This window comes from Lepisosteus oculatus, chromosome 13 (genome assembly GCF_040954835.1).
Source record: "Lepisosteus oculatus isolate fLepOcu1 chromosome 13, fLepOcu1.hap2, whole genome shotgun sequence".
Classification (NCBI taxonomy): Eukaryota; Metazoa; Chordata; class Actinopteri; order Semionotiformes; family Lepisosteidae; genus Lepisosteus; species Lepisosteus oculatus.
In genome coordinates, this window is record NC_090708.1 from 10572903 (window position 1) to 10588884 (window position 15982).

The 15982-nt window shown below is 41.8% G+C and overlaps 2 protein-coding genes across 4 annotated transcripts; one reads left to right on the forward strand and one right to left on the reverse strand.

Annotated features, from left to right (window-relative positions):
* Positions 1 to 90: 90 nt before the first annotated feature.
* scly (selenocysteine lyase) lies at positions 91 to 10139 on the reverse strand. 2 transcript variants are annotated; one of them, XM_015361325.2, is made up of 13 exons: positions 10056 to 10139; positions 8969 to 9069; positions 8551 to 8660; positions 7393 to 7493; positions 5402 to 5588; positions 4526 to 4653; positions 3930 to 4085; positions 3127 to 3233; positions 2635 to 2671; positions 2166 to 2249; positions 1593 to 1695; positions 1330 to 1405; positions 91 to 1212 (listed from the first exon to the last, which is right to left on the reverse strand). In XM_015361325.2, exons 2-13 carry the CDS (start codon positions 9034 to 9036, stop codon positions 1059 to 1061), a joined length of 1311 nt encoding a protein of 436 aa, XP_015216811.2. In that variant the 5' UTR covers positions 9037 to 9069; positions 10056 to 10139; the 3' UTR covers positions 91 to 1058. The 2 variants fall into 2 exon arrangements, with proteins under 2 accessions (XP_015216811.2, XP_015216812.2); XM_015361326.2 differs by having other exon boundaries at positions 8969 to 9074; positions 10056 to 10132.
* Positions 10140 to 11865: 1726 nt separating this feature from the next.
* Positions 11866 to 15920, forward strand: pigx (phosphatidylinositol glycan anchor biosynthesis, class X). Of its 2 annotated transcripts, XM_015361069.2 has the most exons (6): positions 11866 to 12153; positions 12945 to 13026; positions 13223 to 13358; positions 14038 to 14251; positions 14917 to 15017; positions 15442 to 15920. In XM_015361069.2, exons 1-6 carry the CDS (start codon positions 12087 to 12089, stop codon positions 15607 to 15609), a joined length of 768 nt encoding a protein of 255 aa, XP_015216555.1. In that variant the 5' UTR covers positions 11866 to 12086; the 3' UTR covers positions 15610 to 15920. The 2 variants fall into 2 exon arrangements, with proteins under 2 accessions (XP_015216555.1, XP_015216556.1); XM_015361070.2 differs by lacking the exons at positions 11866 to 12153; positions 12945 to 13026; positions 13223 to 13358 and adding an exon at positions 13405 to 13780.
* Positions 15921 to 15982: the final 62 nt, after the last annotated feature.

The following is a 15982-nucleotide window of genomic DNA, read 5'->3' on the forward strand; positions in this document are numbered from 1 at the left end:
GTTGATGCTACCTAGGTTTAGTTACCTTTAGGGTTATTAGAATTCATGTACAATTGTTTTTTTTTTCAAAATGAAAGTCAAAACAAAACATTTTTAAGTCTTCTTCAATGATTGTTTTACTCGTATAAAAATGAAAAGCTATAAACATTTTCTTTTCCAAAACACTCTCCCTTCAGTAGGAATTAAATGCTACACAGATGTCATACTGGGTATTCACACAATCAGATGTTTATCACCAATGGTAAGAAAGACCATTCTGGTTTCTTGTTCCATGTGGAAAAGGAAGTTGTCAATAGAAAGCGATTATAGGCCACCTGACTTAGCCCAGTGATAAAATTTCTTTAAAAAAAATGTGTAACAGCTTGTCATTTCCCTGCAAGTTAACAAATTAATGCTCATCTTTACTCTTTAAAAAATGAATTACATAACAAGGTTTAGTAAGCAAAACTGTAAAATGCGCTTTCAAGCAGCAACACTGATTTAACATAAAACAGCATGCTGAAAGGCTCATTGCAGAAAGCTGGTGCCTGCAGATGCAGCTGAGCTGCATGGTGATTCATGCTGAATGACGGCCAGGGGACCTGTACCAGCAGACACCTCAACTCTCCTCCTTCTTGCCAGGTGACTATAAACAAGCACAACCACTAGAGCACTTCTTGCTTGAACACCATTACTTCAAGGCACCCACTCTGCGCTCAACCGTTCCAACAGATAAAACAAAGGACCACTCAACAATTCATCATAATAGTAAGAATAAATTAAAATGCAAACAATACACTTTGAATTCAAATTTTACATAAATTCCACAAGCTAAATAAAGAAAAAGTGCTGTGAGAAAATCTGACCCTTCACAAACAGAGAATAAATGATATTGCCACAACAAAACAGAATGCAAAAATGTTTTCCTTAAATGTCCCATTTTTTTTATTGTCCCAGTGTTGTAAAGTTTGGCGTCCCAGTTGCCAGACCCCAATCCCGTTAACCAGGCCTCTGTGAGATGAAGTGAGGACGCCTGCTCTGCCCAGGCCTCACTCCTGTCTCCTCTCCCACGGTGCTCGCTAGCAGCCCCCCTCCAGCTGGAGCACAGCCTCCCTCAGGTCCTCCACAGCCCGGTCGACGTCCTGCCTGGAGGTGCCCCGGCCCACGCTCAGCCGCAGGGCATTGGCGGCCACGGTGGGGGGAATACCACAGCTCAACAGGATGTGGGATGGTCTGTAGGCCGGAACGGAAGGGCGAAGATTAGGAAAACTAGCACAAGAACCTCTGACACACGTCACGCCTGGCTGGGGGCTGCCAGTCGTGACAGGCGGGGAGACAGGTGTGTCTTACCTGTCCCCTCTGTCCGAGTGACAGGCCGCTCCAACACTGGCCAGCAGCCTGCGACAACGGGACAACACCATCCGCCCTGCCCAAGACACACGGATCCATGGTGAATTTCATTTCAACCTGATCCATCAGAAAACAGATTCCTTTTTCATTTACTACTAAAGACTTAAGTTTTAGCCCAGTGCAGCATTTTTCTCCAAATAAAAAAAAAGCACACACAAAAAGAACGGCTCACATTGTTGCACAGGCCCTGTCGCACAACTTACCTTGCAGTTTGGGACCCAGAAACGAGACATTACAGGTGTTTGGCAGTATCTGTGTGCCTTTGAAATGGCTGTTAAAGTGGACCTTCTCCTTCCCAAAGACAGCCTGAAGTCCAAATGATAGAGAATTAATGTGAGGAAAAAATGATTAGAAAAACAAATCAATTATAGCAAGCATAAAACATAAGGACATAAAGGTTATGAGATGAGGGCATTCGGCTCTTCTTGCTTTCTTGGTTACTAGCAGCTAAAGGGTCCAAAGAGCACATCCAGTCCTTTCTGCAAAGATCCAATGCAACCAGCCTCCACAACATGGCTGCTGCTGACGCTGGATTGTGATATTTGTCCAGTTAAAAAGGTGCAAGCCGAATGCTGCATGATACTGTAATAAATCAACATACTCTAGAGTCCTATGAGGGTCTAATCTGCTTCTTTTGTGATCCATACACTCTCTGACAGAATATCCATCTCCCTGACTGAGGCAGATGGCAATGAGGCACCAGATCAAATATCTAAGACACATCCTCCATGTGTTGCACTGACAGTGGGCTACACTCTCCAGCTGCAGGCTGTCACCTCCAGGCGCTCCTCCAGGTAATCTCTGGTCGCACGCAGGTGGGCCTCGTACTGATCCAGGTTTCGGTTCACCAGCTCTGCTGCCTGGAAGAGAAACAAAGGCTCAGCCTAAACCTCACACAAACTCAGGGGCTGGTCTATAAAAGGTGTCGTACGCATACTGGTAATTCGTTCACAATAGACTACAAAAATGTGTATTAGCAATATAAAAAAAACCTCATCCCGTCTGCTGCTAATCAAACGGCTCTGTTAAAGTATGTTTCTAATTTTTATCTTGTTCTTAAAATTTATATCTAACCTTTATGTGTATTAGACTAGGCACGCATTTGAGCCCAATGTGCTTTGGGTATGTTTTTAATATAATGTAATGTACATCTCAATAGAACGTTAGTCCTCAAATAAAACCTCTCAAGTCCGAAAATAAACAAGGAAAGTGGAGAAGATGATATGTTTCTGCAGGGCACATTACCTTTCCAAGCCCAGCAATCATTGGCGTGTTCTCTGTCCTGAAAGAACACAAAAATAACACAGTACAGTTTACACATTTATCTTGGAAGAATCAGTTGGTTGTGCTTACCATTATCTTCAGCAGGAATGAAATTTCTGAGATGCTTTGCACTGAAGAGAATTCTTGATAACTTCATTGCCAAATAAAGCTGATTCTTTTTGCTTCTCTCTATGAATATCCCAAAGCTCCTGATAGATATAGGCAGGATTTAGGTTTTAATTGTATCCCTGGTTAATTTTTGCTTTTGCCAAAAAGAAAAACAAATTCTCTAAACCTTCCAATTGTATGCACAACCTGCTAATATTGTCTTCAGCAGCAGAGTTAAACGGATTTCCATGTAAACCACAGTTTCCCTTATGCAAAACAAAATGACTGATGTAAGAAAGGAAAGGATGCAGTGTTGTTTGCAAACGAGCCTGAGGTTTTTCTGAGGGCAAAATTCCAAAAACCTACCCTGGTCTGAAGTTCCTCTCCTGCCCTCCTCCAAAGAACATAGGGAATACAGGAGATGTGCTTCCTGGACCTCTCACATATAGTGCTCCAATCCGTGGTGCATAAAACTGGAAAAAAAGTAATTCCAATAAAAACGAAAATATTGATTTGGAAACTGTAGGCATAAGCGGTGTACTCAGACTAATGAGTGAAGCTTTGGAATTGTTAAAAAGCACTGCTGTCCTTGGTGCCCTTTCTCTGCTAGGTGCTCAAAACCAGTGTTGAGAATTTTTCCTCCTGTATTTCTGGCGATAGGTTCCTACTATAAGATTATATGCGACTCACACAGAGATCACTTCACCTTTCATTTATTTTCATCACTTTCTCCAGGCAGCACCAAATTTACCAGATGAGACACTTCTCAGTGGCAAAGAGATGCCATCCATCCATCCATTTTCTAACTCTAATCCATCTAATTTTCTTCCATTTCAGGCTCCCGGTGGAGCTGGAGTCTATCCCTGAAAGATGTGATACCCCCTTGACAGGACTCCAATCCATCACAGGGAACATAAACACACTCACTAGGCCAAGTAACTTGCCACCATATCTTTGCACTGTGGGAGGAAACCGGGGCGCCTGGATGAAAAATACAAATTCTACCCAGATATCCCAGATCTGGACTCGAACCCAGGGCCCCAGCGTTGCAAGGAAGCAGTGCTAACCACTGTGCCAACATGCTGCCCGACAGCACCCCTCTACTTTCCTATTGTTACCAGTTAGGAAGGCTTTCAAGAGCAGCCAGCCATGAGCATTTTATTCCATACCTTATGGCCAACGATGGTGAGGTAATCAACTCCAAGTTCCTGAGTGTTCACCTGGACTTTGCCAATGGCCTGTGCTGCGTCAGTGTGCAGGAGGATTCTAGGTTCCAACCGGCACTCTGTCAGTGCCCGAACTCTCCTGCAGATCTTGCTGATAGGCTGAGAGAAGGGAGGTACAGTTGTTCACACTTTCCTGCCATTAACCTGCATTTATTGAACCATGTTTTCTCCCATGCTGACTTTTTGTGCTCTCTATATTTTCAACACATCTCTCTCTCCTCCTTATCATCTTTTTGCCATGGAATGGTACCATTGAACTTCACTCATATTTTTCTTAGACATCTTACAGTATTAGATCATAATACTGGGCAATAAACAGCAACAGGCTTTCCGTCTGCAAACTGTGCTGAAAAGGAATATTCATATTATGTTGTAATGTCTGTCTAGGCAAAGGGTCACTAGTCTCAAATTAAATCCTGCAGCTTGTACAACCTGAAGTGGATCAAACCGCTATGCACTGGGAGTCTTATTTGTTTCCCTGATGCGCTAAGAGCTGTTTCTGGGTTTGCACATTGGGAACTGCAGCTTCCCCTCCCTACCATCAGGACTCCAGTCTCGTTGTTGGCCAGCATAATGGAGATCAGACAGGTGGTGGGCCTGATGGCAGCCAACACGTCATCAACTTCCACTCGCCCTGTCACCTTGGAAACCGGCACAAATGTGACTTCTGCAACAGCAAACGAATCAGTCCGACAGGATAGCTCTCACCCCAGGGAAAAAAAGATTATAAGACTCTATGGGATTAGTAGTTTAACTGTTTTTATTACTGCTGAAGGCCACTGACCTTACAAAGATTTCCATAATTTAAAAAATTTACACAGCTCTGACTTTTTAACTGTAACCTAGTTATTTTAAAGAGTCTAGTCTATCTTTTAGACATGAACAGGAAAAATACTGCAAACTGGAATTTACAGGTAATGGGGACTCCTCTCCACTACCACCAATGTGCAGCTCCCACTTGCGACAGCAGGTAAAGTGTGCACTGTTCGTGCACCACACATCATCAATCAGTGGAGAGGAGAACAGAGTAGATGGGGATTATCAGGAGGCCATGACTGGTAAAGGCCAGGGGGAAACTTGGCTAGGACCCCAGGGTTACACACCTACTCTTTTTGAGAAATTCCCTGAGATTTTTAATGACCATGGAGAGTCCGCATCACTATTCTGGGGCATTAGGATCCACACAGACCGCAGAGTGAGCACTCTCTGCTGATTCCACTAACACCACTTCCAGCAGCAACCTTAGTTTTTCCATGGAGGTCTCCAGTCCAGGTACTGGTCAGGCTCACACCTGCTTAGTGTCAGTGGGCTGCAAGTTGTGAGATGCATAGTGATATATCTGCTGGCTTGAATTTATATAGCAATGTCTTGTTTTCACAACAAAACTGGGGTGTTCTGCTCCAGACTTGTCTCACCTGCTCTCTTCTCCTTCTGTAGATTGTCTGCTGTCAGTTTGATGGAGTCATGTTCCACATTGGAAGAGATGATGTGAGGCAAGACTCCTTCTGCATTTAGATGCCCTGTCTTTCCTCCATTCAGCCCAGATTTCCCCCATGTGTCCCAGAAATACTTTATTGCCGTGTGGAAGACAAAGTTATTTGCCTAAAAGCAATAAGAGAGAAAAAAAAAACTGAAACTGAAAACACTGTCACTACACTTGTGTTCGTTAAACAGGGCACATGACATTAGAACATGGATCAATACCAAATTATAGTGTTTTGAATTTAATTTTAGTTTTACTTGTAGCTCAAACGTGGTTCAACAAGAGCTGCTGCTTTTAATTGAAAAGATTAAGTAGTGTGACATTCTACCCTCCTCAAGTACTGGTAGTAGGCACTGACAGGTTGTTTTAAATTATTTCCATTTCATTTTTCCAGACTTTTCTCTGTGAATTGCCATTTTTTCTTGAACCAACTTGTATTTTACGACCACCAACAACAGACTTTTCCCCAAGCTATCACCAAAAGGCCAGTCAGGTTCTTAATCTACCTGTCTGTCTAACCACCTGTTGACACACTGTCTTCTCTACGTTCCGAAAGATCTAAAAGTCTACCAGGAGTCTGGTTCATAAGAGCTCTAAGTCTCCCCACAGACAATATTCCCATCTTTTGTATTCCAAGCATTTGATTCCGATCATCCTGTATTGAAGCGGCTTCCAGTTTTTACATTCCAAGTGGTCGTCCTGTGCTGAATACTGTACTAGCCTGAGTGTTTCAGGTTTAGATTGTATTTAATACTGTAACGCTTACGGCCGACAAGCACTGTGTGTAAGAGCCGGCGTACCAGAGCAGGTGACGTCACCGCCCTTCCCTGTGATAGCAGGACTACAGCTACTGGGCTGTAGAGAGATCTCTCTTTAGCTCACGGGGCTAGGTCGCTGCAGAGAGACGCGGGAGTCCCGGGTTCGAGTCTCAGTCGGGATGGGGCCGACCTAATGCGGCAAGGGCGCCCGCCTGAGCCCCCGTTGCGTTACAATACTGAAGCTTCAGCAGGAGGATTGGTTCCTAAATTGTTTTGGCTCCTAAACAGCTCTGCCTCATCCCTTAGTTTGTCTGTCATTTTGTCACAATAGAAATTTACAAATGATTTGCACAGTCATTGTAAATCAATATTACTTTCATGCCTATTTACATCTCTATGCCACTCTGAGACTGAGACCATCTGGTACTCCTTTCTAGGTGAAAAATGCTTAGTGTTTGTGAAATTCAGTCTTATCATTTCCTCAAAACAGCACACTGAACAATAGACTAATAAAAGACAAATAACATTTATTGATGTTTGCAATTCGAACTACTAGCTTTTTTTAAATCAAAACTGTCAAATCTATGTGTGTCACATGGTGCTAACGCTATTTTTTTTAAACAAGAAAATGTTTGTCTAAATATAGCAAGGCATTCAGTAACAGGCCACAGTCAATCAGTTTGCATAATCTTAAAGGGGGGCTTAATTCCTAACACTGCAACCAACCCTTAACAAATTTTGTCCTCTTGGTACAACTGAAAAACAAAAAATGATGACTCCTCTCTAGTAGCTACAGAAGGTTACTAGGAAAACAAGTATTTGGGGTTAATTTTAGTCAGTCTTGTGAACAAAGCGTAAAAATAATTTATTAGAAGGACATGCTGCTCTTGATCCTTAACCACAGCTGGATACTTTCACACAGCCTTGAGTGTTTCAGGTTCATGCATAATTTACAAACCCTTTTCTAATTACAAACCCAGACATGACAATGTCACACTGCAAAGCAAAGGTTAAAAAGAAGACGTTTTCACTTTTTACTCCATTTTATTGACTAGGAGACGAAGCATGCTGATGCATTTTAAAAAAATATCTCCATCTTTTTAACACTCTTCGGTAGTGGCACTAGCAATCATGCTTACAAAAACTGAAACTGAGCAAATGTCACCTCTGTTCCACCGGACATAAGAATGATGTCATCGGCTCTACCTCCAACCATCTTAGCAATGTTCTCTCTGGCTTGGTTAATAATATTTTTGGCTTTGGTACCTGAAAAACAAAACGAATTAGTCCGCTCGGGAATTGTGGAATATCTTGGAGTTGCGCTGCAGTAGATGTGGCAGAGATTTGAATAGCAGGTGAGGTGCAGTGAACATAACCCTTTTGCATCCAGAGTTGCCTGCAGTGTTTTAGGTTTTATTGAAACAAAGTCTGCATTTTTGGTGTTGCCCACAGAATTCTGTACAGATGCCGACATAAGAAATGGCTTAATTTCAGCTCATCGACGTTAGTTAGGAAAACCAAAGGCAACATAAAAGACATTCAAGAGCCAAACTAATCAGATAAAATACCGTATATACTGCCTGCACTGGCTCCAGTTTTTTGGCAGTATTTGCATAGCCCTGCTGGACACCCCGCAGTGCTGATTATACAGTCAGCCCATTCTGTCCTCCTTGATTTAAATAGTCAGGCAAGACTCAATTAATTAATCCTTGGATGAGGATCCATGACCAGCACTGCACTAGAAAAGCTGCTGTACCAGAAAAAAAAAAAAATCAGCAATGAGACAGGATGCAACCTCCCCTCTTATTAACAGTGTCATGCAAGTTATGGGGCATTTGGATTTGTCTTAGGGTTAGACGTAGTAGAATTCCTATTACATGTACTCTTTCAAAAGTAGTAGTTACTCTTTAACTAAGGTTATTAATTACTTACGAAGTTCCAGAACAACTCTGGGTGATCCAGGTTACATATACACCCAAGAAAGCATATTTTACAGGTATCAATCACTGACACTCCAAAACATCTTGTTTTATTATTTTTAAATTCCCAATGCAGGGCAGTCTTAAAATTCCATCCCCACCTCAGACTGTCCCCGTGAGGATGAGACAAACTGTCTGCTTAACTAAGAGATGTCGAAGTGAGGTTCCCTGTGTGTTGAGGTTGTAGAAAAACCCATTCCCCAGCCCTTCAGAGAAGAGCACACCCCCAGTGTCAGAGCCAGCCCCATTGGGGCTCTTCTGAAACCTGGTGTGGTTCGGCGGGGCTTGGCTAGAGCACAAGAGCGTTTTCGCAATTCCGAGCTGCACTGGATGGTTGCTCTCACCAGGCGGGTAATTGCTGCTGGGATTCCCCCATGCATCTTGGAGAGCCTCTGTGATGGCCTCAATGACTGCAGGCTCCAGGGGAGTGGTAGCATTGCAGTCCATGTAAATCCTGTCCAGAATAAAGAGGTGACATGAATGGGGCTCCACCCAAGAAACAGGGAATCAGACTTTGATCAGTCCTTGTAGCAAATTCAAAATCAAATCCAACCAGCTTTGTTGACATGACCGATGAATTAACAGTGTTGCCGAAGCCGGTACACAACATAAACACAACATTTACAGTGCAAAAATATTATTGCACCCTTACATTCTTCACATACATCTCTCTTTCTAACATATCACATAAAACCTCTCTCTTTTCTCTGTGAAAGTACAGCACGTCTGAGAGAGACGGCAGGAATATTTTTTACCCCTGACCTCTCCTCCTGCTCCACGCTTTGCAGTGAGATCTGATCTTTGCTGGGCGGGTCCCCCTCTTCCTCCATTGGCAGTGAAATAGCGCTCGACACCCTAAAGATCTGGGCTTGTCCAATAATTCAAACAGAAGGTTAGTGTTAGTCCTTACGGGTTTACATGCTTGTCATCTAATTATTAACAATTTCTCTTCTATACTTAAAACACATTCAGTGTTTTCCCAGTACAATACAGGTTTAAGTGACGTTTTCCTAAAAGCAACTACAGTATCAGCAGCCTTTATCCTGCGAGAACTGTCAGATTCAGAGTAGAAGCCCCTTCAAAAAACAATCTACTGAACTGAGCTGACTCACTTTACAGATTGGGAAAACAGGGAGGAGAACCACCCACAAACTCTACAAATCAAACAGTGGTTCAAAGTTTGCTTGTTGGCTGACTGGAGTTACTTAGGAAGAGCAATCGCTTGGAAGGGTAATTTAATGTCATCATTTAATTTAATGGCGATTTAATCAGTCAGAAGGGTAAATACCCAAAACACAAATGATATAAATCATTCATATAAAAAAAACAAATTTGCCAGTGTTCAACTCATTACTTTTAATAATTAGCATTTATGTTATTTTCTCAGTATGATGAGGTTTTTATTGACACATGATTTTATCTAATGAAATCAGTTATATAAAGACTATTATTTAACGTTTTACGTTTCACTTCAGCAATGAAATAACGTATAAGTCAGACTGAGACAAAAAAGACGGTGTTCAAAAAACATTGATGCTGCTACAGTCAAGTGATATTACTACAGCAATCTACATTAAGTCCCAAGGTCCTATACAAAACCAGCCGCGAACAATTCACGGTTTTTCCCCGACAAAAATGTATCCGCATTTTAGAAACATTGCTGTATTGTTCAGTGGACACCACAGTCCGTAGTGCTTGTTTATCAACACCTTTAGAAAAATTAAAAACGTGCGTCGAATTATTGAAAACAAGAACAGGCGAAACAAAAATTACGATGCAAATGTTTGTAAATGATCAACAGTTTATTGCTAGTTAACGTGTGATGATACTTTTGAAATATAAATCTCACCTTGTTAATAATTTACTCTTCTAAAAGACGCGTGGCAACACAAGCAGGAAATGCTACTGTAAAATCGCCCAGGCTCAATCCCTCCAAACCTGAAGAGGGCGCAGACGTGCAGTGAGACCTCAGAAAAAAAAGGCAAAAGCATTTCAGGGTCAGCTTTCGCAAGAGTAATGTGCTATTTCTTTAGCTGTGTTCGGATGCCAGCTGAGGGGTAAATGTCTGTACGGATTCTGGCTGTGTCCACGGCACCTTTCTCCCACCTGGAGAGTCACTGAGAGTTTGTTTTGCTGCCGAGAGACCCCCGGCGTTCAGTTGAAGGACTCGGAGAGCCGGTCCAGTGGCTGGTTGGATCATTCGCAACACCTGAATAAGGGTGGAGGCCCAGTCGGTGCTGACAGGGAGCGCTTATCCAGTGCTCCCCATGTCGTGCCACAGAGCCCCCGGAGGAAACCCATGCGAACAGGGGCAGAACATACAAACTCCATGCACATAGCGCCCCAGGAACGGAAACCAGGGCCCTAGCACTGTGGGCTAGCAGGGCTGACCACTATGCCACCCCGCTGACCTGCAGTCTTCATAAACACGTTTTGTTTGGACTTCGGTATCGGCCTCCAGTGCTTCTGAAATGACCCAGCATGGTCAGAATCGAATATACATTAATTGAACCTGTCACGCTATGCGATAAGAACTTGTAAGCAGTCATGGGAATATCAGATTCTAGGTTACACTTCCTCAGAATTACACAGCGGGAACCTGCTATCAGACGACTGGTCTGAAAGTATAAGGGAAATAGATTTGAGGTCAGGAATGTACAAGAAACTTCAAATAAGAAATTACTAGAAATGTCGTTTGGAGCTAATCCCTTCATTTCGGACGGGACTAAGAAATCTGAGTTTTCTGCGTTGTGTCGGCTGAATTGCTGCTCTTTCCAGTGTGTACAGTAGCTTGCAGTGGTGCACTGCGCAAATGTTTTTATAATCCACTTCACAGTTACACACATCTGTGGATATTCCACCAGCTTATGTGATTGTTCTACCACCCTCTGACATTCTTTTACAACATATTTTGCATTACATATAATAAAATAGGTGTATTCTAATCTATATTATACCTGTCTATATTAAACTCGTGCATTGACAAACACTTAAGAGATCATCTCTTTGTAAATACAATTTACGCTTGTATTACATACAAGGAAAACATTGCTGTTGCGCACCCATGAATACATTAATATAATACATGAATGTTATATAATGTACATAATTAATGTTGCATAGAATTAATATAGGAACAAGTAATAGGTTTATTCCATGCTGAAAAAAAGAAGAAAGAGAACACAACGTTTCGGCCGTGGAGCCTTCTTCAGGTGTCCACTAGAATTAATATATACCATTAATAATAAAATATGTTGTTATTTATTAATAATATTATATTGATATTATATAATCATACATAATAAGTACTAAGGAACAAATAATAGGATTATTCCATGCTGAAAGAAGAAGAAGGCTCCACAGCCGAAACGTTGTGTTTCCTTTCTTCTCTTTTCAGCATGGAATAAACCTGCCCACCTGTAATACGTGCTTTTATATATTGTAACGAATTGATATCTTCATTCTCAGGCGTTTTACACCCCCTGCCTAGGTGGCGCTAAAAAGGTGCAATGGGGATTTTTATCCTGCTACATATACATGTCTTTGTCGCCACTGCTCCTCGGTTGTTTCTAATCCGCAGCTGCAGCAGCGCAGTGCCTGTCGAGCGGCTGCGCGGCTGCGCAGTATCTTCAGCCAGAGGACGCGTGATCCGAAGGCATTTGTGCCGTCTGGGTTTACGCAGCCGTCGCACTTGTGCAGATTTGCAGAAGAATCCAGCAAATTTTGCGCAGATCGCTTTTTTTAGTGTGTGTCGTGGTCGCAGCGCTTGTTTGTCAAGTTTGATGCCATTCTTTTCCGGGATGACAGTGTTTAATAGACCATTTTTTGTGTTTTCCCTTACTTGTCGTTTATCGTTTATTTTCGTGAATATGTATACGCCATGAGAATAGTTTATTTAATTGCATTTATTTTAGCTCCAGCGCTCCTTAAAGCAGATTTACAGTCAGGTAAATTCACTTTTTTTTGGCAACAAGATAATCAGACTCGGTAGTCAGAAAAAGAGCGAGGTCATGGAGAGACGATGAAATATAATATTCAGTATAAATATCGGGAAATTCTGCTACTAATAAACACGATCATGGTACTTAGTCTATACATAACATTTAACATTTTAGCAACGACCAATTATTCAAATGAATCCTAATGTTTTTTGTACCTTGTAAAGAGAACCCGCATGTGTATGATTTTTAACAGAAGTTCATTGAAGGCTCTTTAAAAACACGACAGATCGCAGTTCCAATTGACGTGTTTCAAGACGCTAACGTTGTATTTGAAATCGAGAAGTGAATTCTTTTGTTCCTGAGACGCTGAGTCTGAGTTAATTATACCGTCTGATCTGGATTAATTCTGCCCCAAGAATATAGTCTACGTGTTACTCAAATTGTAGTTATAAATCGATTGAATGTTCTCGCTTTTTTTCCCCAATTTTAGTTACATTTCTGGTATTATTAAAAATCCAGTAGATTGAACAGCCAAGTGAACTGATTTCACAGGACATGAATTTGACAGCATTTGTTTTCACATTTGCAGTGAATGCATTGACAGTATTTAAGTTTATTTGTATTTACCTACTGGGAAGCAGTTTTAAATATTATATTCAAAGTGATACACCTTGATACACAGATAAGCTCATACACTTTGATCACCTGCTTCTTAGCATAAAAGATTGTAAACAGAAATTAATTTGAACTTTTTAACATGGGGTTTTGGGGTATGTAACTGGATGTCTGTTTTGCAGGAGAAGAAAGATGTGGCTTCACAAGGGAATGGCTGGAATCACTCACAGTGTCAAGGGAACTCAGGAAAAATGGTTTTCACAGGTGATTGCTTATTGTGGAAATACATCTTTCAGTTGCCTATAAACACAACAACACAGTGCTGTATTGTGAGCCACCTGTATTGTGAGCAGGGAAGTGAGATTTAGTCATGCTGTTTCATTAATGTGCCGTGGGCATTATGGCTCAGTTTCAGTAAGCAATATGTGTGAAATATTGAAGTCTGTGGCTCTATATTTAGGGAGCTTGTGACCAGTGTATGCTGTGGCCTGGGGTCTCCCAAAAACCTGCATTTCCTGCTGGTGGAGAGGCTTCCCAAAGGAATCTACATTGACCCTTACCAGCTAACATCAGAACAACACGACACTGGCTTACAGGTAACAGGCACTACAGGAGTAGTGAGAGTAGGATCACACCATGGTAACCACAACTTGCTGCACCAAATACGGAGTATAGAGGATTTTCTTTCTCCTGGTACTAGTCTGAAGTTTCATCTTCTTTCCCCTCCATTTCAACATTACAAGGAAGCTATTGCTTGAATTTTTTAGTCTTTTTGAAACAAAAGAAAAAAAAAACGTAATCTGTGAAGCCTCTTTTTAGGGTGGGGGAGAGGTAGAGCCAAGTCTAAAGAAACCTCCACAGCCAAAATCTTTTCCTGTTTTGTTTTACTTTTCAGAGTGGAATTAACCTCTGCTTGTAACTTTTTTTGCTGTGCCTGTCACGGTCTGAGTTTTACACCAGCAGTTCTTTTGGGCACATGCATTCATTTCATTTTAAGGACAGTAGTTTCTTGCATAAGGTAGGTGAGCTCATGTCAGGTGATTTCATAAAAATGCCTTGGGGGTTAGTGCTAGTTAATTGAGCGATTTAAAAATGCCAAATGATTAAGACTCTCTTTAAAAACAACAAAAAACATGACCATGCATAACTATTTTAGTACATTTATGTCACATTAAATATCGGAGATCTTTTAGAAGCCCCACATTTTTTTTAAAGAGATCAGGTGGCAAATTTTACAGTTCTTTTGGACTGACAGGGTTCCATCTCCTTGTGCAGGTGCTTCTGGACACAGAAATTGATGTGGAAGCCCCGGCGTATGTTTCTTCTGCGTTTCCTGCCCTAGTTTATCCCACACGGGACCCTGCATCTCCTGTGTGCTTGAAGGCAGTTGTGCCAATCCATGGGCGCTATCATCGTCCTTCAGATTCCGGGAAGAGAACTGCCCCGATTGACATCGAGAACCCCCACCTGCTGCTCCGAGCAGACTCCTGTGAGTCCTCGGGTCTGTGTGTCTGGCAGCACTTTCTTCTTGATATAGTGACCTATGTGTGTCAGTTTGCAAAGCAGTTTTTTTTGCCTTTATGATGTTTCACCAGGGGCAGACTAATAACATGTCTGTCTCTGATGTTAAAAGCTTTCAAAGCAGGAACAGAAGCCTTCTTGAGTAATTTCAAATAAATGCATGATCCGTTATCACCTTCAGAAAAATATGAATCGGTCACTCCAATCAAATTACAGAAAATTGAAGACTACAGAAAAGGCTCAGCTGTGGAGCCGTACTCACTAATAAACATGCTTTTGGGGTAATTGTCTTATTTCCTGTTTGCCTTGTCATCTGATGATGAAAACACATCTACACATACAACACAAGTGCTTTTCCTCAACAATATAAAATACAAATCAATGCTTTCACTCATTATATAATTGCATTTCTGTTTTGTGCTTTGTTGGGTTGTTCTTAAAACTTACTAGTAAGTAATAAGTGGGAATTAATACCTTACTTTGCATTTTGGAATAAGTTTTTAAATTTAAAGATTGTACAACATCCTGTACCTGAAAGCACATTACTCCTTGTGCTGTTTACTGTTTTGTAGTATTTTCAAAGTACAGAAAAACACGTGCCTCTTAAAGCAGACCCTTTGTGCTTTTTTGCAGGTGATCTGCCTCCGAACTTCATCCCTTATACACTGACGGACGCCCCCTGTACAGCTCTTAATCACAGCATGTGCAGATGGCTGCAGATACATTCTGCACAGGTACACTGTCGCCAGTCTGTCACTGTGGTCCTACTGCTGGGGCTAAGAAATGACTATGCATGTTTATCCTCTCTTACTGGGTGTGCTCCTAAGATATTTTTAAGTTTTAAGCATGGGATATGTTGCTGGCTGCAAAATAGGAAGGTCTCAGAAAATAGTTACTGTCTCGGGTGCTTTGGTCATGGTACTGTCCTGCCGTCTTGATAATTTGGGTGTAACATTGGCATCTGTTTGATGAGCTTCAAACCGCTCATATGGAGACTTTGACCAGGGGAGGCCATAATGACTTGGGTTCAGTTACCAAGAACTCTACCAATAACGATTTCCTTAAAAAAAACAAAAAACTGTTGATGTCTCACTAAGAAATCAGGTCTGTGCGGAAACTGAAATAAATTTCGCTGCCCAATCTTCTCACTCTCTTCAGGAGCCTGGGCCGCTGCGCCTGGAGATCCCCGTGGGGGACATGCGACTGGTTGGATTGGTTTCCGCTGCCACCCTGCTCGTGACCCTGCTGAGCTGTGGCTACCTTGCAGGGGCCGTGTGGAGAAATGAATTCCTCCAGTCTCGTCCCCCTGTCAGCCAGGGGACCTGACGCCCGGTCCTCAAAGGGACTTTCCAAAGTGTTTGTGATTGCCTGGACAAAGGATTTTAAACATTAGATCTGATGTATAATAATTTATTCTAAAAGCTTCATATTTATATTTGTAGATTCTCTGTTTAAACTTAAATGATGACAGATATGCAAAACTACTACCACTACTAAGAATAATCAGCCACTACATCTGGTGTGAATTTGTCTTTTGGGCGTGTACACCGCATGTTAGCATTGCATTGGGTGGACATATCTCTTTAAGTGTGGGAGTTTTGTATTTGTCAGAAAAGTAAATAAAAACTCGAAAATGGTGTCAAGCTTTGTTGCTCTTTATACATTAAACTATCTGTTTGCTCACAGCTGAAGAAGGCCT